Source organism: Delphinus delphis, chromosome 18, assembly GCF_949987515.2.
Source record: "Delphinus delphis chromosome 18, mDelDel1.2, whole genome shotgun sequence".
Classification (NCBI taxonomy): domain Eukaryota; kingdom Metazoa; phylum Chordata; class Mammalia; order Artiodactyla; family Delphinidae; genus Delphinus; species Delphinus delphis.
In genome coordinates this window covers 64,079,129-64,101,585 of record NC_082700.1, presented here as the reverse complement: position 1 = coordinate 64,101,585, position 22,457 = coordinate 64,079,129, and the positions used below count along the sequence as shown (strand labels likewise).

The window sequence follows — 22,457 nt, the reverse complement described above, 5'->3', positions numbered from 1 at the left end:
GAATGTTCCGTGTGCACTTGAGAAAGTGTAATCTGCTGTTTTCAGATGGAATATCCCATAAATATCAATTAAATCTATCTGGTCTATTGTGTCATTTAAAGCCTGTGTTTCCTTATTAATTTTCTGTTTGATGATCTGTCCATTGGTGTAAGTGAGGTGTTAAAGTCCCCACTATTATTGTGTTACTGTCGATTTCCTCTTTTATAGCTGTTAGCATTTGCCTTATGTATTGAGGTGCTCCTATGTTGGGTGCATATATATTTATAATTGTTATATCTTCTTGGATTGATCCCTTGATCATTATATAGGATCCTTCCTTGTCTCTTGTAACATTTTTTATTTTAAAGTCTATTCTATCTGATATGAGTATTGCTACTCCAGCTTTCTTGTGATTTCCACTTACATGGAATATCTTTTTCCATCCCCTCACTTTCAGTCTGTATGTGTCCCTAGGTCTGAAGTGGGTCTCTTGTAGACAGAATATATACTGTCTACAGTCTTGTTTTTGTATCCATTCAGTGAGCCTGTGTCTTCTGGTTGGAGCATTTAATCCATTCACGTTTAAGGTAATTGCCAATATGTATGTTTCTATTACCATTTTCTTAATTTTGGGCGGTTTGTTTTTGTAGGTCTTTTTCTTCTCTTGTGTTTCCCACTTAGCATTTGTTGTAGAGCTGATTTGGTGGTGCTGAATTCTCTTAGCTTTTGCTTGTTTGTAACACTTTTGATTTCTCCGTAAAATCTGAATGAGATCCTTGCTGGGTAGAGTATTCTTGGTTGAAGTTCTTCCCTTTCATCACTTTAAATATATCGCGCCACTCCCTCTTGGCTTGCAGAGTTTCTGCTGAGAAATCAGCTGTTAACCTTACGGGAGTTCCCTTGTATATTATTTGTCGTTTTTCCCATGTTGCTTTTAATAATTTTTCTTTGTCTTTAATTTTTGTCCATTTGATTACTATGTGTCTCAGCATGTTTCTGCTTGGGTTTATCCTGCTTGGGACTCTCTGCACTTCCTGGACTTGGGTGGCTATTTCCTTTCCCATGCTAGGGAAGTTTTTGACTATAATCTCTTTGAATATTTTCTCAGGTCCTTTCCCCCTCTCTTCTCCTTCTGTGTCCCCTATAACGCGAATGTTGGTGTGTTTAATGTTGTCCCTGAGGTCTCTTAGGCTGTCGTCATTTCTCTTTTCCTTATTCTGTTCCGCAGCAGTGATTCCCACCATTCTGTCTTCCAGGTCACTTATCCGTTCTTCTGCGTCAGTTATTCTACTATTGATTCCTTCTAGTGTGTTTTTCATCTGTTATTGTATTGTTCATCTCTGTTTGTTTGTTCTTTAATTCTTCTAGGTCTTTGTTAAATATTTCTTGCATCTTCTCAATCGTTGCCTCCATTCTTTTTCCAAGGTCCTGGATCATCTTCACTACCATTATTCTGAATTCTTTTTCTGGAAGGCTGCCTATCTCCACTTCATTTAGCTGTTTCTCTGGGGTTTTATCTTGTTCCTTCAACTGGGATATAGTCCTCTGCCTTTTCATTTTGTCTACATTTCTATGATTATGGCTTTCGTTCCACAGGCTGCAGGATTGTAGCTCTTGCTTCTGCTGTCTGCCCTGGTGGATGAGGCTATCTAAGAGGTTTGTACAAGCTTCTTGATGGGAGGGACTGGTGGTGGGTAGAGCTGGCTGTTGCTCTGGTGAGCAGAGCTCAGTAAAACTTTAATCTGCTTGTCTGCTGATTGGCGGGGCTGAGCTCCCTCCCTGCTGGTTGTTTGGCCTGAGACGACCCAGCACTGAAGACTACAGGCTCTTTGGTGGGGCTAATGGCAGACTCCGGGAGGGCTCTCACCAATGAGTACTTCCCAGAACTTCTGCTGCCAGTGCCCTTGTCCCCGCAGTGAGCCATAGCCATCCCCTGCCTCTGCAGGAGACCCTCCAACAGTAGCAGGTAGGTCTGGTTCAGTCTCCTATGGGGGTCACTGCTCCTTCCCCTGGGTCCTGTTGTGCACACTACTTTGTGTGTGCCCTACAAGTGTGGAGTCTCTGTTTCCCCCATCCCATTGAAGTCCTGCAGTCAAATCCCGCTAGCTTTCAAAGTCTGATTCTCTGGGGATTCCTGCTCCCATTGCTGGACCCCCAGGTTGGGAAGCCTGACGTAGGGCTTAGAACCTTCACTCCAGTGGGTGGGCTTCTGTGTTATAGCTGTTCTCCAGTTTGTGAGCCGCCCACCCAGCGGTAATGGGATTTGATTTTACTGTGATTGTGCCCCTCCTACCATCTCACTGTGGCTTCTGCTTTGTCTTTGGATGTGGGGTATCTTTTTTGGTGAGTTCCAGTGTCTTCCTGTCGATGACCGTTCAGCAGTTAGTTGTGATTACGGTGCTCTCACAAGAGGTAGTAAGCACACGGCCTTCTACTCTGCCATCTTGAACCACTCTCATTACCATTTTAGGTAAACCTCAAAGTACAGGCACATGTCAGAGCACTGTGACCCCAGAAATGGATGGGAAATGAAAGAAAGAAACACACAGCCTGTCTCGTGTAGAGATTCTTTGTAAGAAGTTCCTTCCGAGGGGACAACCTAGCTTAACACTATGTGACACAGCCAACGTTTTAGCAACTCTTCAACAACATTGAAACACATCTGTATTGAATGTAGGGTGTTTCATACACCACACAAAAAATGGATTCCTAAATCATTCTGCAAAGTGAACGTTCATTTATCTTTCCACATACACATAAATTGGAATAAAAGCTTATATGATCTTATATTCAGATTTTCTCTGGTAGGAAAAAAATATCAGTAAAGCTTTTTGTACAAGATGGATCAACGTGTACAGTGATTTTCTCCCAAGAATCTCCTCCAATTTCAAATATCAAATGTAATCAGGCACTAAAGGCATTAACAAGACATATATGCTGAGAAACTTGGTGTCTGACTTACCTATTGGATTTCTATCAAAGAACAATACCGGAGCTCTCAAAATGGACTCCAACATTTTGTTGTGCCAAATTTGTGAAGAATTAACAAGAACGCAGAACATCAACAGAGATCTTGTGATGCCGAAAAGGACAGTACCTACAGTTAGAACTGAAATAAAGAAACATCATTCAGCACAAGATCTCTGCCTTTCCTTCCATGATGCTAAAGCATGGCAGGCAGTTTATAAAGATATTATGTATTTTATTCTATAAATATAATTTATATATAAATTCATAAATAGAATATAGAATAAATTTATATATATAATGGATTATTTTTAACAGTTTAATACATTCACAAGATACATTTAAGGAAGAATATAAAAATCACTATGTTCCTCTCATTAAACAGAAACCACATGGGAAAAAAAAATCATGTATAAACCACAATTTCATTCTATGCTTTCCTAATTCAATTACAAGTTCTAATAAAATCTCAGAAGAGGGGCTTCCCTGGTGGCGCAGTGGTTGAGAGTCCGCCTGCCGATGCAAGGGACACGGGTTCCTGCCCCGGTCTGGGAAGATCCCGCATGACGCGGAGCGGCTGGGCCCGTGAGCCGTGGCCGCTGGGCCTGCGCGCCCGGAGCCTGTGCTCCGCAACGGGAGAGGCCACAATGGTGAGAGGCCCACGTACCGCAAAAAAAAAAAAAACAAACTCAGAAGAAAGAAAATTATAAAAAGTAGTTGATGGGCTTCCCTGGTGGCACAGTGGTTGAGAGTCCACCTGCCGATGCAGGGCACACGGATTTGTGCCCCAGTCCGGGACGATCCCACATGCCGTAGAGCGGCTAGGCCCGTGAGCCATGCCGCTGGGCCTGCACGTCCGGACCAAAAATTCACATAAAAAGTAGTTGATCTTCCTTTTTCCGTATTTCAAATCTTACTAATTAAAACATGTCCCATAATCTAAAATTGAGGAATGCTTTGGTACCATCATGAATTAACAGGGAACAGGAGAAATGATTTACCGTTTCCTTGTAAATGGTAAATTTACATCGAAATTTAATTCCACATAAAGTAGTTAATTCCATGCCCAAGTAGCTTTAAAGAGTATGAAAACATCACATTAAGTTGCAAGCAGAAAATCTCTTAAATAATTGAATTGCAAGAAAATACAAATTATATTTTAACATGACATAATTAAATGAGCAACTAATCTCTAAGTGTTTTATAGAAATGTGAAGCATTTGGAAATGAACATAATCACTTAAACTTATATTTTATTAACAACAAAAATCAGTACCTGCTATGCATATAAAAATTAAAATAGCCCTAACATCTCTTGAACTGACAATGCTAAAGAGACTGGACATAACTTCTATAATAAATATTCCATCAAGTACTTTTTTTTCTCCCCTCCAGCTGAAACATCGCTTATTTCAACTCTGAAAGCTGCTCAAATTCCTGAATTCCATCAACATGCATTTGCCTTAGCCCATCATCCTATGTGAATGTATAACAGATTCCCTTTCTTCTTCAAGTTCCCATAGTCCACCAATTCAGAAGGTAAACAACTAATGGATTTAGGTTTCTTAGCAAGAGATCAACACAATAAACACCAAATTTCAATGAGTGGGTTCTTACAACGATATCACACTCTATCTCTGCAGAAAGCTTGTATGAGGGTTTCCCATGGGAATATTTAATATTTTAGATGAGTATTTCCTCTAAAAAGTATGTAACACTACATATATTCTAAGCACTCTTTTGAAAGCAGAGAGCTGTGTTAATATTAGTCTAGCAAGCCAGATGGTAAATTAATCACACAGTTGCGGACACAATAACATTGTAATTTCAAGGTAAGAAAAGAGAAGCAATCCTAGTTCCCAGACACTGGATTTCGCCCTGCTTAGCTTCCCTCTTAAGTAATTAGTGAAGCCCAAGAGATGAGCCGTATGGTGAAAAGGGGCTTTGCCTACCTGTGAGGAAATAATGCTTTTGTTTGGGGGCCCTTGCTGCCAAAGGATTCATCCAAGTTCAATAAAAGCCAGGTTTTATTCAGAGAGAATTGGAACAATCTGAACCACACGGTGGGGATCTGTTTCTAATCCTCTTGCCCATCCATCTAATGAAATAAGCAACTTACTAGAATAGACAATAGCCACACACTTCTATAGTGGCTGATTTTCTGAATGTGCAATCCTGGTTTAACTTCCAAAATCCAGTACAGAGCAAATTAAGAGTCTTCATTCAACCTCTCTCTTCTAGTAGATTTTAAAAATAATCATTCTAATTAATTCACAGAGTAAATGCGACTCAGACTCTTAACCCGCTAAGACATTACTAAATTACTCCTGGAAGCCCTAGTTGCTCACACAGGCTCATTGTAAGCACATCAGACTCTTGTACAATAGACCAGATTACTCGATTTTACCTGAACAAACTGTGAAGTACCAGTCAGGATCAGACACCACAATCAGGTTTCCTTTTCCATTCACCATGGCACACAGTGTACTCTGTCCACTCGCCCTACGGAACAGGGAAGAAAAAAATATTGTGCTATGGATAGAATTTAGATAAATAACAACCAAAAAAACCCCTCCATTTGCAAGATGCGTTTTATGCTGGAAAATGGTTCCCAGCTCACAAGGCCCTGTGTCCATCTACCTTATAAAGACTGAGTTTGAATCATGACAGCAGGGAAACTACGTGAGGATCAGAAGAGGGGGCTGAACAAGCCCCACCTCTCCCCCCGACTCTGTGGGAAACTGCGGCTTCCTCTTGATTTTACAGCACTTTGGGTCAGAGCAGGAATCACTCACCAGTATGAAAGCCACCAATCCTGAAGGACGTAGGCAACCTGGAGCAGGAACAACAATCACTCAAACACTGACATGACTGACCCCCTCCAAACCCCACTCACTAGAATGGGTGACGGAAAGGCTCCAGAGAACGGACACGGTCCTTCCAGCTCAGGTCAGGGGCAAGCCCCACATCCCAGAGAACCACAGGTCAGGGAAGGGTATGTGACATTTTAAAATCTCTAAAAGACATCCTTTCTTTCCTAAAAGCTCTCTATCATGCCTATGTAATACCAGAAAGCCTCACTTACTTTGCTCCCCACAGATAACGCATTTCAATGCAAATCCAAGTGGACTGCAAAATGCAGTAGTAATAGTGTAAATGTCAGGCTTTTTTGAAGGAAAAACGCTTGACAGGTACTGTGACGGTCAGTTTTCTGTGTCAGCTTGGCCAGGCCAGTCTCCAGTGATTCAACCAAACACTCGGCTAGATGTTGCTGTGAAGGTATTTTGTAGATGTGGTTCACATCTACAGTCAGTCAACTTAAGTAAAGGAGATCACCCTCAACAATGTGGTGGGCCTCATCCAGGCAGTCAACGGCCTTAACAGGAAAACCTGAGGATTCTTGGAAAAGGAAGAAATTCTCCCTCAAGACTGCAGGGTCAGCGGCCTGAATCAGCCCACAGGCCTGCCTTACTGATTTCATATTCACCCAGCTAGATCCCACAGTCTCATGAGCCAATTCTTTGAAATAAATCTCTTAATACACATATTAAAAATAATAATAAAATAAATACAGTATAAAAGTACATATATATCAAGTTGAGGGCACAAACCACAATAAATGTCCTTACTTACCTGAGCTGCGATGTTTACCAGAAGAAGGAAAATGATGGTAAGCCAGTGAGCACCGGCTGTGAAGTAATTCATGTAGGTCTTAAAGTGAACTCTTCCCTCCGAATAGCTCTCCAGTGGTAGTGTAACCTGCATATGCTCAGTCTGCAAGGCAAAAATGACAGTGAGAGACAAAATTTTAAATAATGAACCCCCGAATTCTAGAAGTTCAACAATTTGCTCCATTGCAAAGCTGTGGAAAAACAGACACATCTCATACGCTGGTAGGAGTGCAAGATGGTCCATCTCCTACAGAGAAGGATGCGGAACTATCTAGCAAAACCATGCATGCATTCACCCTTGGACCCAGCCATCCTATTCCTAGGAATCTATTAGAAACAAGGAAACATCATTTGCACAAAGTTATTCACTGTTGGGTGGCTTTGCTTTCAATCGATCACGGGCCTCAGCACACACACAACATACCTGATTCGAGTATAAATGCAGAAGCTTGTTCCAAAACAACACACTAAATGACATGGCGCTAGTGTATCCCTCTAGATTATTTGTGTCACTCAAAGATGGAAACATAAAACATACTTGGGGCTCAAGACACTAGCCAAATACAGTAAACTGAGTTCACACGGTGAGCTGGAGACATGTGAGTTTGGATAGCAGGGGAGCAGCATATGATCAGAATCCACCTGGTTCCTGAATTTCAGAGAGGGATTCCTGAGTTTGGGATGTGCGGGACTCATCTAAATACTTACCAGAATCATCCAGGATCCTGGGTTTGAATAGTGAGGGTTTGGATATCGAGGAACACCTGTGCATGTTTTTAAGGGAGATCTTTCTGTCTGGAGGACTTAGAATGCATTATAGAGTCACAGGAGCCAAGGATGTCCTGGGCTCTATGCTGGCCACTGGGATTAAGGTGGATAAGATGTGGTTTGGTCTTGAATGGTAAGAAAGGAAGATGGGAACTAATTCCAAACTGTCTGTTGTGTGTCAGGTCCTTTGCACAGGCTACCTCTGGCCCATCACAGACCATCTGACAAGGGGGCAAACTAATACCATGAGTCACCTACAGTGCCAGTTGACACACAGGACAGCAGCTGATTTAATCTGGGCCACAGCAGGACTCCATATAAGGAGGTCTTAACATTATGCCTCTAGATGCATAAAGGAAGCCAGGAGCCAGCAGAGCAAGTAGGATGTAACTATGGTAAACTGAAGAGTTCTCCTATCAGTGTAAGCCACATACACCCAGAAATTCATAGCAGTACACCCACTACTGATCTCCATAAGATTCTCCATCCTACACCCAAGGGAGAACCCCATTCAGGGAGCAATTTAATTCTACCAATTCCGTGGAATAAGGCCTTGGAAACTTAGGATCTACTTTGGGACAAACAAAGATGTCATGAGCAGAGCAGACTGAAGGTCCATAGGTCCACCAAGAGTGGACAGACCAGGGCGTTTGCAGGATGAGAAACTCACATCTTGGTCCTCTGGAGCGGCACCTTGCAGCGAGGGTCTGGAAGACTGTTGAGACCAAACTGAGGACTCAGAGGTCTGATTCCTCAGAGTGGGAGTTCCTGGAACTGGAGACAGTTCAGCCTGCTCGTTCACCTTCTTTAAAAGGATATCTTCAAAATCTACCCCAGATTTCGGAAATGTAGTGTAAGTCCCCTTTTGCACGATTTTGCCCTAAAAGAAAGAATTTGAGAGGAATACATTTGCATTCGATAATACTAATCTATTCTAAATACTAATCAAGAAAAGTTAACTGGTCTTAAATTATGATTTTCCAAAGAAAATGATCCTTAGGTTTGGAATTCTGGTTGACGAATCTACTCCAACTCGAAGCAGAACTGAGCATCCTGATCTCTGCCAAACCCTGTGTTAGGTACTGGGGGATGTGAAAGAAATGTGTGCTCGTGTGTTAAAAACGGAGGCCATTGACATAACTACCACGGGCGCTTCGGAATCAAAAAGCACAGAGGCTGGTGATATTATCAACACAGTCTGTTTAGACAACACGGAAATTGAAAGAAGCCTCACGTGACAAGCAGGATTTAAAAAAACAGTCAATTGGGAAGGATATTCCAGGAAAGAAACTTAAGACCGACCCAGAGGTGGGCACGAGCGCATCTGCATAGGTAAGGGTCACTCATCAGATCTTCGCTGACCATTGTCATAGTATCACGTGCCCCGCTGAGACGAGCGATGTGGGAACCAGCCCTGGACGGAGAACCCACGAGCTGCGTCTACATGGTCTTCACAACTGCCCCACAAACACAGGAAGTTCCCAACTGAAAATTCAATATTCCAGCTGATGAAACAGCTCATAAACAAGGAGGCCATGAGACCGGGGTGGCTCTAATGCCTTGGCAGCCCGTGCCAGCAAACCAAAACCTAAGCCAGAATCGATCACACCCATCACAAGCAGCCAACCAGGCTTCCCCACATCAGGCAGCTGCTTAAGCTACAGCCGATCTAATCGTTTTCTTTGAACACGTGTGACACATCATTGCAGTTTCCCTCCCTTACGAAGTTATATAAAATAATGTGCAGATGTTTTCACTATTGTCTGACCCCATGAAACAAGACTCAGCTGATTCACTCAGTAGCAAACAAAATATTGGGCAAAACCCCAGGATGAAAAACTAATTAAAGTAGGGTATGTCTGGTTAAGACAAGTCAGGTAAAGAAGGTGGCCCACAACCCCAGCTGGTACCCCTCTCGTTCTATCCCCTGAGGTGGTCCACTAGGAGAAGCCCAGTGAAGCCTTTGGGTACCACCTGACACTGCAGAATCAGAAAATTATTCACGATACACTGTTTCTTGTTCCACTTGGGAGGCAAAATTCATACACCTTATTTGATGAAATGATCACTTTCCACTTAGTATCTGTAAGATGCACAAGGAAACAACTAATGGTACAAAGACAGCAATTTTACTGGGCAGCCAATCACTGATAATTCTGAGGGGACGAGAGAGCAGTCATCCCCTCTCTGCTGCGAGAGAGGGACCAGACAAACAGTAAGGATGGACCCCAACTCACCCAGGGGTGCTCACCAGTGGACAAATGGTTGTTCTGATAGTAGTAAAATTGAGGGTAGTGTCCTCAAAAGAAGCAATAAGGGGTCCCTAAAACATCCAGGGACTGGCTGAATAGGTTATTCTGCCCACTGATTCGTGCTCATAATAGTGCTAATGCTGGGGTTTTATACACTAGTATCACCCCCTCTGTGCGTGAAATCCACTGCTCTCAAGTTTGAGAGATGAGCCCCCCATTCCTGGAGGAGTAGAGGAGAGTTGACCATGGAACTGCTACTACAGAGGTAGAGGTTCTGCATTTTAATTTAATATCTTACTTGGAGCAGAAATTCATTTGATGAGTCAGGAAGTTTACCAAGGGCCTGCTGAACAGACGGTGGTTAAGGATGGAGGTGCTCAGGCACAGAGGCAAACAAGCCGAGGAGTGAAGCATCAAACCACCACCAAGTCTGAAAAATTCTCACTAATCTCCAGTCCACCCCTAACCATGCTAGGAGCTGCGGGCTGAATGGCGCCCCCCCTCCAAAATAAAGATACGTTCAAGCTATAAACACGACACCTGTAAAGGACCTTATTTGGAAACAGGGTCTTTGCAGATGTAATCAAGTTAAGATGAGGTCATATTGAGTAGGTGGCCCTAAATCCAATATGACTGATGTCCTTATGAGAAGAGCAGAGACTCAGACAGACACGGGGACAATGGCCACGTGACATCAGAGGCAGAGACTAGAGTCCTGCAGCTGTAAGCCAAGGAACCCCAAGGAAGGCCGGTGAAGCCCAGAAGCTAGAAGGGAGGATTCTCCCCTAGAGCCTCCAGGGAGCGCACGGCCCTGCCAGCACCTTGATTTGGGACCTGGAGCCTCCACAGCAGTGAGACGATACATGTCTGTTGCTTTAAGCCGCCCAGTCTGCAGTACTTTGTTATGGCAGCTCCTGAAACTGACACACTCGCCTGAGCCCACACCTCTGTCTTCTCAACTGTACTGAGACTTCTAACCGTTCTGCTGTCGCCCCTCCAGTGAACATCAGAGGAATCTATTTTTTTTTTTTTTTTTTGCGGTACGCGGGCCTCTCACTGTTGTGGCCTCTCCCGTTGCGGAGCACAGGCTCCAGACGCGCAGGCTCAGCGGCCATGGCTCACGGGCCCAGCCGCTCCGCGGCACGTGGGATCCTCCCGGACTGGGGCACGAACCCGTGTCCCCTGCATCGGCAGGCGGACTCTCCACCACTGCGCCACCAGGGAAGCCCCAGAAGAATCTTTTAAATCTCACGTCAGACCACATCACTCCCCTGCTCTGGACCGTCCAGTGGCTTCCATCCCACTTCCTGGCCCGCCGCCCACTGCTCAGAGACCAGCGGCCTCCACGGCCCCCTGCTCCCTCTCCTCAGACACGCTGGCCTTCCTGCCATTCCTCCACCTGCCAGCTCAGCTCCTTCCTTAGGACCCCCCTCCCCCAGGTGCCTGGATGGCCCGCACCTTCATGTCCCTCAGGCCCGAGAGGCACCAGCTCCCCAGAGAGTCAGGATATCAGCCCCACCCCCTCTCTCTTTCATCACATCTGTCCCCATAAGAACAGAAGCCCCACGAAGGCAGGGCCTTGTCCTACCGCCGCACAGGCTCTCACGGGTGTGGGGCAGTGAGACCAGCAACTGGCTACAGCAGCAGCGTGGGCGTCTCTGACTGGGGTGCTCACCTCCCTTCGGGTGTTAATGGAAGGTACTCTTCAGGCAAAGCAAGCATGACAATCACGTGGATACAAACAGGTCTTAGTGTCTCTAATTTCCAAATACTAATACTCTTTGACTTAAGTTGTGGAAAGGGGACACAAACAGTTCTAAATAAAACAGCATCGTTATCCTTAATAAATTTCACTAGAACAGTGATAATTCAGTAACTCTGCAGCAGCACTTTCACATGCGTTAGGGTGTATGTGGCCTAGGGTGTAACAGTGACATTTCTACAGGTCTTCGGATTCATCCTCAAAGGCGTGAATACCAGCTCTGAGAAGAAGGGGGCATAAAACTGAGGGAGAAGAGGCTGTTTACCATGAACTCAAGGACAGTGACCTGCTGGGAGGCGTGGCCTTCCACACACCTGAGTGCTAGCAAGTTCCACAGGCTTCTAGAAGCTACTTACATCTTTCAATACCAGAATCTGACTTGCAGCTTTTAGGTACTGCGACTGACGTGTCACTAGGATTGCGATCTTCTCGTGCAGGGCTTGGCGAACACACCTACAAATGTAAAAGGTACAGCGTGCAAAAGCACGTTAGTGGAGGCGCTCCAAGCTGAAAACCTGTATTTGGAAACATAATGAGACAAAGACAACACAGCAGTCAAAGATGTGTAGTTTAAATACCAGTATAAACAATACAAACTAAATATAAATATAAGCCAATGATTCTGACTAGGCCTCAAATTCATTCAGCAGCAAACTTGAATCTAGCTCTGCTAAAAAATTCTAAAAAGCCGTCCAGCGAAAGAGGCACCGACAGCTGAGGTTTTTTTCTGTCAAACACTCAGCTTAACAATTATTTACATGTTTCATAATGAAAAACAATTGAGAAATACTGAGATTCCAAAACTTGACTGAACCAAAACATCATTTTATCATCTTGTGGGAATGGGAGAAGACGGATTTGTGTCATATAAAAATGGGTACATTTTTCTTAGTTTTCTGATTATTTGTGACATATAATGTACATATTAACAACAAAAAAATGAACAGGTTTTTGGTAACCTTTGCCAGAGTGCGTTTTCTAGACACTTGTTCCCAGATAATATTAGATAGAAAATGAATGCTAGCGTGGCCTCCGTCAGTCTCTACGACATTCCCAGTCCCGTCCAGGAAGCAAATCCTTTTTCATTAGGACTGAATACCTTCCAAATATGAAAATGAAAGAACAGAATCCAAACGGCACAAGTCACAGTGGAAATTATCCAGCAGCTCAAAGACATAGCAATTCTCTATAGCCAAGACCCCTGTGTGGTCAGGCCCCCCGAGATGGCTGTTCTCTTGCTCTCTGTACATCCCCTGCTTGCTCACTGCCTGTTTCACCTACACCCCAATCACACGACTGACCTTCCTACACACTTGCCCCAGGCCCCAGCTAATGACTGTTCTAGCTTTAGATCAGGACGCTCCACTATGCTTACCAGAGGGGCAGTGAGGGGTGTGCTCCTTCCCTGGTTCCCATGGTAACCGACGAGCCAGCCGGAGGTCAATTCCCCTGTAACTGGTCATCTTCCCTCTCCCCCGCCTCCCCGCCAGGAACCCAGACTGCTGCCATGTCCACCACACACGGTGGGGTGTCCCTCCAGGACCTTGCTTCAGACATGGAAGCTCGCCGTGGCCACTGAACCATCCGTGTCTCCGTCGCTGACTCCGGGCTCCTTCTTAGGTCTAAGCTGGGCAAACACAGGCCTTGCAGGCTGCGGGGTGCGGCCCAACAAACACCCTCGGTATCCAACCTTACGTGTGTGTTTACAGTAACCCCCTAGACTGCTCCACGTTTTAAATGCAGACCCCTAGGGACTCAGCCCCAGGTTCATCCCACAAGGGCCGACGACCCCTCCAGGGAAGCGAGTAGCTGGGTCCGGGGCCCCGGTGACCACAGGCAGGGCTCCAGGCGTGTACCCTGCGTGCCCGAGCCCCTCGCAGAGCAAACCTCAGGGACCTGGGCCACAGCTCAGCCTGCTGAGTGAGCCAGGTGCAGAGTCTGGAGGCAGTAGACTGCAGCTCAGTCCCTCTCACGAGCCTGACAGCGTCGGACAAGCTACTACACCTCAGTGTCTTCATCTCAAAACAAGGCCAATGACAACTCACCCACATGTTCTGAGAAATCAAACCACCAATCCGCTCAGTACACGTCAGCCCCGCCTTCACTCCTCCTAACCCACGAGCGGTCATGTGCTCTGGACTCAGGACAGAAAAGTCCTAAGGGGACACGCTGGACACTGGGTCTGCGATCAGAAGCGAGAGCTCAGGATGTAGACACATACACCATCGCTCCATTATGTCGAAACGGACTTATTTTTACCTTTTGACATGTCTTAGTTCAGATTTTGTACCTAAGTTTCTTAACTGAGTAAACCCGTCTTCAGTCTTAGTACTAAAGCTTTTCATGGAACTGTTTCTCCTTAATTCAAAATTACCTGCCGACAGTCCCTGAAGGTGGATGTTAATCAAATTTAATGGGCTGCCATGTCCAAGACAGAGCTACCCAAGTTTCAGAATGTTTTCTTCCTAACATTCCATCACAGATAAGGTAATATAAATAATTACAATGAAGTGATCAGTTGATGACTTTAAATTTTTCCTAAATAATGCGTTTTATCCAGATCTCTAGGAAATACTCTATTTTTCTAGTTTTTAGAATTAAGATTTCCAAGTCATGCCATAAAAATGATTGATTCAGCAACCAGTTGTTTAACTGCTATTCCTATATAAGGGCTGTGTTGATCCTATAATCCTATATATAATCCTATATAAGGGCTGTGTTAAGAGGGGACACACCCCATAGTAGAGGGGATACAAATGAGAAAGACAGAGTCCCACCTTCATTCCTTCAATCAGCAGAGGTGTGTTGAGGTGCCAGGCGCTTGACCTACATCCACAGGTGAGGAAAGCAGACGCTACTCCGCACCGTGAACAGAGGGACACACTGAACAAGTACAGAAAATGCACTGTCGGGCCGTGATGTGTGCTCTGAAGGAAAGCAAGGGGGGCTGCTGCCTTAGATGGGGGTGACACGGGAGCCTATCTGGGGAAACGTCCCTAGAAGAAGGCACAGCAGGTCCAAGGGTCCTGGGACAGAACATGCCCTGCTAAGGCGTCTTCATGCATTCACAGCTTATAGCGGGGTGGGGAGGACTGATGAATGGTCAAGTGCAACCCACCGAGGGCTGTGGGAAGACAGAAGGGCACAGGCTCCCCCTGAAGGAACAGGAGGGAAAGGCAGGGGCTCTGGCACAGAGGGAGCACTATCTACAGACAGACAGGTGTGAGAAAGGGCCCGTCACAAAGCCGGCACGGCTGGAAGGCCGAGTGGGTGTGAGGGCCAGCTGGAAAGGCTGATGGGGGCAGATGGCAAAGGAGCTCATTCTCCGTCTGAGGACCTGGATCTGCAGCCTGAACATGAGGGGGGTCTGTGAGGGGCTGGAGCAGAGAGGGCGAACTGCGTGGACAGCAGCGTGGGCATCTGACCAGGACAGGCCCGAAGAGCTGGTGACGCAGGAGCCGGGGGTGTCTGCCGACGTGGGGCTCTCTGAACCAAAACGGGGTCCACAGCTGGACACAGGTGAGACTGCATCAGTTCACCTAAGGCTCTAACCTTCTGTAGGTGAGAGAATCCACTTAAGGTTTACAACGTAGAGTTGGAAAACTCACAATGGCTATAGATTCATGACTGAAGGAAACTGTCAACAGCAAGCAGAAGTGAACTTCGTTCACTTTTAATACAAAACACTCCCCATTACTAAGCTTCGACACGACCACCATCCTTCACAGCACACTGTTCCATCCAATTTTCTAACTCGAGAACATCCTCCAGGTGCTGCCGAGTGACTTCCTAAACTGCCTTCCTGCTCCCTGCCCTAAGTTTTCCCAGAGAATGTGGTTCTGATTAGCAAACAACAGTCTGAACAAGGCTGCTTCTATCAAGTGTACATCCAAGGTCATTACATCCAAAAGGTTGGAAAGGACTCTATAAACACCTCCTGCACTGGAAAAAGAACTTGGGAGAGCCTCTGTATAAGCACACGGAGCCGTGGCAATCAGAACATGTCCTCTCTCCTCCCTGTGACATGAATGCAGTGGCCAGCGGAAACCGTTCTTGGAGTGATGGAGAACTTGGGCAGACACACACAGGACTGAGCAACAGACATCTGTGAATGCAGGGCAGGGCGCTGGGAACAGGGAGGCTGAGCTACTCAAGACCCAGGAGGGTGGCAGTGGGGAACCTGTGTCACAGCACTAGTGCCTGTCACTGGACCCGTGACAAGACACAGACACTTCTCTAAGGGAAAATTCATCAAGTGACGATCGGGAGAGGGTGGGAAAGGCAGTCAGACCAGAGAGCTGGAGGCCATGCCACGTGCCGGCTGCCCTGCTCTTGAGTGCTGAAAGATTCGATGCTAACCGTGCACTTTTTGTGTGTGGGTTAAGATATACGTAACATGGAATTTACCATTTTAACCGTTTTTAAGCGCACACCTCAGTGGCACTAAGTACACTCACGCTGCTGTGCAGCCATCGCTGCGATCCATCTGCAGAGCTCTTTCATCACCTTAACACTAAGCACAGGTACAGACTGACTCTGGTGGAACCTGCCCCCGACCCCTGCTTAGGGGACGTGGAATCCCAGCTCCTCGTATCCAGAGCTCAGGGCTGCCTCCCCCGTCTCGCTCTCACACTGCTGCTCTGCTCAAGTCTCTCTACTTTGCTATTCTAGACCTGCTGTAAATCAATCGTGTCTCCCCAAAGTCACCTGTTGACACCGTAGCTGCCAGTACCTTAGAATTTGGTGTCAGGGCCTTTACAGAGGTAATTGTTATTCTTAATTAGGGTGGGGCTAATCCAATCTGACTGGTGTCCTTAGAAGAGACTGAGACGTAAGGACAGAGACACAGGGGTGCATGTGAAGAGAGGAAAGACCAGAGGAAAAGACAGGACACAGTGAGGAGGGTGCCAACAGAAGTCCACACCTTGATCTTGGACTTCTAGCTTCCAGAACTGTGAGAACACTAATTTCTATTGTTTAAGCTCCCCGCCCCCGCATCTGTGACAGCCTGCTACAGACAAGGCTGTGTCCTAAATTTCATACACATGAAACCTAATCCCCACTGTGAAGGTACTGGAGATGGGGCAGCTGGGAGGTGAACAGGTCATGAGTGTAGAGCCTTCATGAATGGGATTAGTGCCCTCATAAAAGGGACCCACACAGCTCCCTCACCCCTTCCACCATATGAAGACACAGGAATCGGGCCCTCACCAGACACCCGATCTGCCAGCACCCTGACCTCGGGCTTCCCCAGCGTCCAGAACTGTGAGACATAAATTTCTGTTATTTATAAACCACCCAGTCTATGGTCTCCTGTGAGAGCAGCCTGGACAGACAGAGCCCTAGCAAACTAACAGAGGGACTGACAGCGAGAATTTCCAAATAGCTTCTCTGCTGTAGGACCTGCATCCTCCAGGCGAGGACGTGCCTGCTGTCCTTCTCACAGCCTTGCTTCTTCCTACCTCTACACCTGTGCTTCTACTATTCCTTTAGCAAAAGGAACTGAATCCTATTCTCAGCCTCCACAAACCCTTCCAGCCTGCAGGCCCACAGGGCACTTCCCACTAAGGCCAGTGCACAGGGAGCTTTCCAACTTCACCTGAAAGCCTACAGCTGCCCACTTCTACTTCCACTTAGCATTTACCATCCTATATCCAAACCCTCTAAACCGCGACTCTGCTGACCTTTTCCCAGGCATCTGTCTTAACAAGCTCCATAGAGACAGATTCCTTAGAGGCAGAAATGAGAGCTGAACGTCTCAGTCTCCCTTATTCTGCCCCGTGTGGGTCCTTTCCCTCTCCTGGCTCACTGTTCTCCTCTGTAAACTGAGAGGTTTTGAACAATAGCCTCTGTAAGGGCATGGATCTCAGTGCACACAGTAGGGCTTTAATAAGTGCAGCTAGAAAGGCTTGTTGGCTTTAACAAGGTGAACAGCAAGGTAACTAACCGTGGGGTAGATGTGGTGGCGTTTCAGAAAAAGCAAGTTCACGAGGCTTTCAAAGAGGCCAGTCTGGACTCCACAGAGGCCTCAGTCAGCGTGTGTTAGGACACATGATACACAGAAAAGCATCAGAGCTGTTCTGCTTCTGGGGTTCCGTGGCCAAACAAGAGCCACTGACAACAAATTCCAGAAACTCCAAGTGAAAGTCAGGATTTCAGCCAGACTCTAGATACCTAGTTACAAATTCAAGTTAACCGTGCACTGTGGGTCTAAGTATTAATTCTAATAAGCACACATGAAGCAATATTAAATGTCTGAAGCCATACTTAGATGTGGAATAACTCATTCTTAAATTCTAGACCGTATTAAATATTTCCAAACAGACAGAATAATAAGCGTAAACCAACAAGGCCTTTCCACGGAAGCCCTATGTCAGTACTGGAAACTTCACTTCTGACGTGCCTTAAACAAATGATGGAGGAAAAGGACCAGCAGCCAAGTACCAGGTTACCAAGTCCTACTCTCCAATTTAAAATCTATACATCATCTTTCTTACTGCTGGGGTCTGGATCCATCGACAGTGTCTGGTTATTAACTGCAAGCAGCAGGGGGAAATCTGCCATCTGTTCCTCTCCTCCCCAAAGCATGGACTCCACTGGCCTCCACACACTGCAAGCTCCTTCTGCATTTTCCTATCTTGACCTCATCCTCATGCAAAAGTTCTCTAGGACGGATCTGCTGTGGAGGGAAGGGAGGGGGGACAGGGACACCAGGGCAGAATGAGCCGAGTCTCCTGAAGCACAAACGCCCTCCTGAGCTCTCTTCCCTGATCTCTACGGGGTTCCTGGAAAGCAGAAATGATAGAAAACAGGAGCAGACTCACAGCTCGAACAGGTGCCTGCTCACTTCTGCATCTACCGCACTGAGCGGATCGTCCAGGAGGTAGATGTCTGCATCCTGATACACGGCTCTAGGAAACGTAGAGAGATGTCAGGAGAAGGACGCTTCAAGCTCCCCGTGTCCCATCTTTGAATCAAGATGGTGTCCAGCAAATCATTATTCATTCCAAGAGCCCATGGAAAAGGGCCAAGACCCTGCTTCACACAGGGCCCACCCGGTGAGCGGGGTCTGCGTGCTCGCTTCCACTAGGAGCCATGGAGGAGGGAGGGGCAGGAAGGCAACTGAAACGCCATTTACCTGGCGAGGTTGACCCGGGCTTTCTGGCCTCCACTCAGCGTGGTTCCCCGGTCTCCTATCACGGTTAGGTCTCCATCCTCCAAAAGCTGTAAATCCTACATGGAGACAGAAAAGGGGAAAAAGAGAAAGATTTCAAATGTGTTCTCCTCCTGCCATCCTAACCTTTTTTAGCATTAGTTCGTCATACAAGTATTTGATCAAAAGCAATGGGTACATTTCATAGTGACTAAACCGTAACCTTAAACATTTTAAAACACATCTTTCGGGGTTCTTCGTGTGTTTACATTCTGTAGTTTTTCACAGCATTTATGCATTAGGTCATTTGAACAGATACTTATTGAGGATCGACTATATGCCAGGCACTGTTCCGGGCACAGTGAATTCAGCCATGAGGAAACATAGTCCCTAGAGTTGCTTTCCATGGTGGGAGATGGAAAATTAACATGAGTGCAAGTACTAAGGACTAGAAGAAAAAAGGAGCCTACTTAGGGGGATAGGGAGTAAAGGAGGGAAAGTGAGTCACTACTGGGGTCGAGAAGGGCCCTGTTCAGACGGGGTTGGAGCAGATGTTCTGGAGGGTGAAGGGTCTTACACTGACCTGGAGAGGGTGCTCCGCACAGAGCAGTGAGCGAGTACAAAGGCTATGGGGCAGACGGCCAAGGTGTCCCGGGACAAGCAAGGAGGCCCGGAGAGCAGAAGCAGAGTGAGAATGAGGAGAACGAGGGCAGAGTCAGGGCAGGAGGAGCCCTGGTGTCAGCCCAGTAAAAGGGGGAGGGGAATGGGGGGCCTGACACAGTCTGAGACTTTTAAGGCATCACTTCTGCCTCTTTGTGGAGAACAGACAGTAAGGGGGGAGGGTGAAAGGACACCAGTTAGGAGGCCACGGCAGTAACCCAGGTGAGAGACGACGGTGGCCAGGACCAGAGTGGGAGAAGTGAGGACGGAGAGACGGGGTCACACGCTCCACACACACTGGGAAGGTGGAGTCTATAAGGCCTGCGATGGGACAGGTGTAGGAGGTAAGAGAAGAGGACTGTGTTGTGTGGGGCATGAGGAAGGGGAAGAACAGGGTCTCCATTTACTGGGTTGGGGAAGATGGTGGACGCAGGTTTAGGAGACTTCGCTTGTGGACGAGCTGAGATGACCTCTTGGTGATGTCACAGTGCAGCTGGATATGCAAGTGGGAAGGTCTGTGCTCAAGGCCCAAGTGTGAGGGCTGGCGTCCCAGGCTGGTGAAGGCACAGGACTTTTTTTTAATCAAGGAATAAGTGTGTCTTAAACTGGACATCTTGCTGATCTCGGCCTCAGCTTCCCACTTTCAGAGAAGGGATAACACCTGACCTCTGTCTTCACAGTGATACTTAAGACATACTGACAGAGTGACAGACAAGCTCTATACAAGAAACGGGAGAAGAGCAGGCTGGGCAGGAAAGACAAAAGCGAAGCAAACAGTGTGCTCGAGGGACACCAAGCAGATCAGCTGGACTCAGTAGGTGCCTGTCCGTGGAAGCAAGAAAAACTCAAGTTTAAGAAGGATGTGAAGGTTTGACTTGAGGATCTGGGAATCTATCAAAAGTTCTATTTGAATATTATTTAAGAAGTAAGTAGACCAATCAGAGTACCTGGGAAAAAAAGAAAAGATGACAAGAATATCCCCCAAATGACAAGATTACAACCAGATTTAACTTACACTTATAGTACATTAGAATGAGGTTATATTAGAAAGCTTTAAACCAGTTATATTAGAAACCTTTACTTAGATTGCCTATAATTATCACTGGACACAACGTGGCACAGAGAAGCAGAGTTTGTGGGGAGCTTGTCATCTACTAAACTCCTCAGGCATCAACCTAGGATACACAGCACTATCTTTCTGCAGATGAAGCCCTCATTTCTTTGTCTCTACTTCAGCAAATTTGGGGAGAAAGCAAGTGGCACACTGGGGTCTCCATGATAAACAAGTTGTTTGATCTCCCTAAGTCTCATTTTCCTCTTCTACAGAATGTGCTGCAGAAACAAGAGTCAGTAAACTCAAGGATGCTGTGAGAATCAAAAGAAGAGTATTGGGCTTCCCTGGTGGCACGGTGGTTGAGAATCTGCCTGCTAGTGCAGGGGACACGGGTTTGAGCCCTGGTCTGGGAGGATCCCACATGCCGCGGAGCAACCAGGCCCGTGAGCCACAAGTACTGAGCCTGTGCGTCTTGAGCCTGTGTTCCCCAGCAAGAGAGGCCGCGACAGTGAGAGGCCCGCGCACCGCAATGAAGAGTGGCCCCCGCTTGCCAAAACTAGAGAAAGCCCTCGCACAGAAACGAAGACCCAACACCGCAAAAATAAATAAATTAATTTAAAAAAAAAAAGAAATGTATTTCCTCAAGTCCATTCTCTACATCTTTATTCCTGTCCTGGACTTGAGGACACGGAGAGGGGGAAGGGTAAGGTGGGATGAAGTGAGAGAGTGGCATGGACATATATACACTACCAAATGTAAAATAGATAGCTAGTGGGAAGCAGCTGCATAGCACAGGGAGATCAGCTCAGTGCTTTGTGACCACCTAGAGGGGTGGGATAGGGAGGGTGGGAGGGAGGGAGACGCAAGAGGAAGGAGATATGGGGATATATGTATTATGTATAGCTGATTCACTTTGTTATACAGCAGAAACTAACACAACATTGTAAAGCAATTATACTCCAATAAAGATGTTTAAAAAAAAAAAAGAAGTGTATGAACACCGTCTGTAAGTGGAAAAAGGACATGAATTGATTGTAACTTGCTATTGGTGACTTATCCCTATTTTCTCATCAAACCAACAGTGGGACCCCATTCACAGTGTGAATCACAACAGGGAAATCACATGACCCTAAGAAGAGAAATACTATCTCCATCATAACCCTCCCTGACAGCCAGAAAGACACACAGGCACACACAGGTCCCCTGTACCCTCACTGGGTTGCATCAAATGAAAGGGAGCAATTGCTCTGTCGTGAAAATTCATCATTATTTTACATTATTTCTTTGTTAGGCTCAGAAGTTTATACCATCTCTTGCTTTTGGTTTTCATGAAAAACAATGAGCCATTTTAAGATAGGTTTCCAGCCTTAAACACACGCACACATGCACACACACAGTTACTTAGCCTCCGTTTCACTGTTGACAGTCCTTGCAAACTGTTCCACTTAGATTTTATGCCTTGATTTTACGTCATTTTGGTTTCCTTCTCAAAACTGCACCTAGCTATAGCACAGCAATCTTCACCACATTCTAGAAGAGGCACTTAAATCTACTCTTTCATTTAGCACAGTTAGGCCATATGAAACAGGCTCTCTGAGTCTGGTAGTAGGACTTCAAGTGTGTTATTTACTCTGCAAATTATTTATGGACCAGCCCCAAATGGGAAAACCATTTCAAAGGATTTGAAGTAAAATCCAAGTCAGGCTAATTTCCCAGCCACCATTTTCCAATTAGGTTAAAGGGAAAAGCCTGAGTTGAGCATATATTATAGTTCCTCCCACTGGAGGAATTGTTACCTTTCAGTTAAATTTCACCAATTTGCACTGAAAAGCAGTACATAGACTAGAGAAACACAAGGAAATGGCGACGCTCATTTGACGCCACCCGTCCTGAAGCACATCGAGGGCCCTTCAGCGATGGTGGAGACTTACAGTAGAAACATCACGGAGCAGAGACTGTGTGAGCAGAGACAGATGTGAGGTCCTGGCAGAGGAGGGCTGGGTTCCAGAGTCAAACAGCAGGAGGCCTCTGCCTTTCTTCACAGTTTTTCTTCCATTTGGAATTGGCCCTCCTCGCACAGCCTGTCAATATCCTGCCCATCTTTCCAGGCTCAGCCCAAACACACTCTTCCATGAAACCATCCTGGAGTCGTCTCTTTTCCTGCTGGGTTCCTAAGGCTTTGCTTACATCT

The 22,457-nt window shown here is 46.3% G+C and overlaps 1 protein-coding gene across 1 annotated transcript in view; it reads right to left on the bottom strand.

Annotated features, from left to right (window-relative positions):
• LOC132413627 (ATP-binding cassette sub-family C member 4-like) overlaps positions 1 to 22,457 on the bottom strand; it is a 166,363-nt gene that overhangs the window by 96,128 nt on the left and 47,778 nt on the right. Inside the window, exons 5-12 of the mRNA XM_059995698.1 lie at positions 18,538 to 18,632; positions 18,224 to 18,310; positions 11,756 to 11,852; positions 8,056 to 8,265; positions 6,580 to 6,720; positions 5,742 to 5,779; positions 5,354 to 5,448; positions 2,942 to 3,088 (exon numbers count right to left, since the gene is read on the bottom strand). Coding sequence (XP_059851681.1) covers positions 2,942 to 3,088; positions 5,354 to 5,448; positions 5,742 to 5,779; positions 6,580 to 6,720; positions 8,056 to 8,265; positions 11,756 to 11,852; positions 18,224 to 18,310; positions 18,538 to 18,632 — 910 coding nt within the window. The remainder of the gene's footprint in view (positions 1 to 2,941; positions 3,089 to 5,353; positions 5,449 to 5,741; positions 5,780 to 6,579; positions 6,721 to 8,055; positions 8,266 to 11,755; positions 11,853 to 18,223; positions 18,311 to 18,537; positions 18,633 to 22,457) is intronic.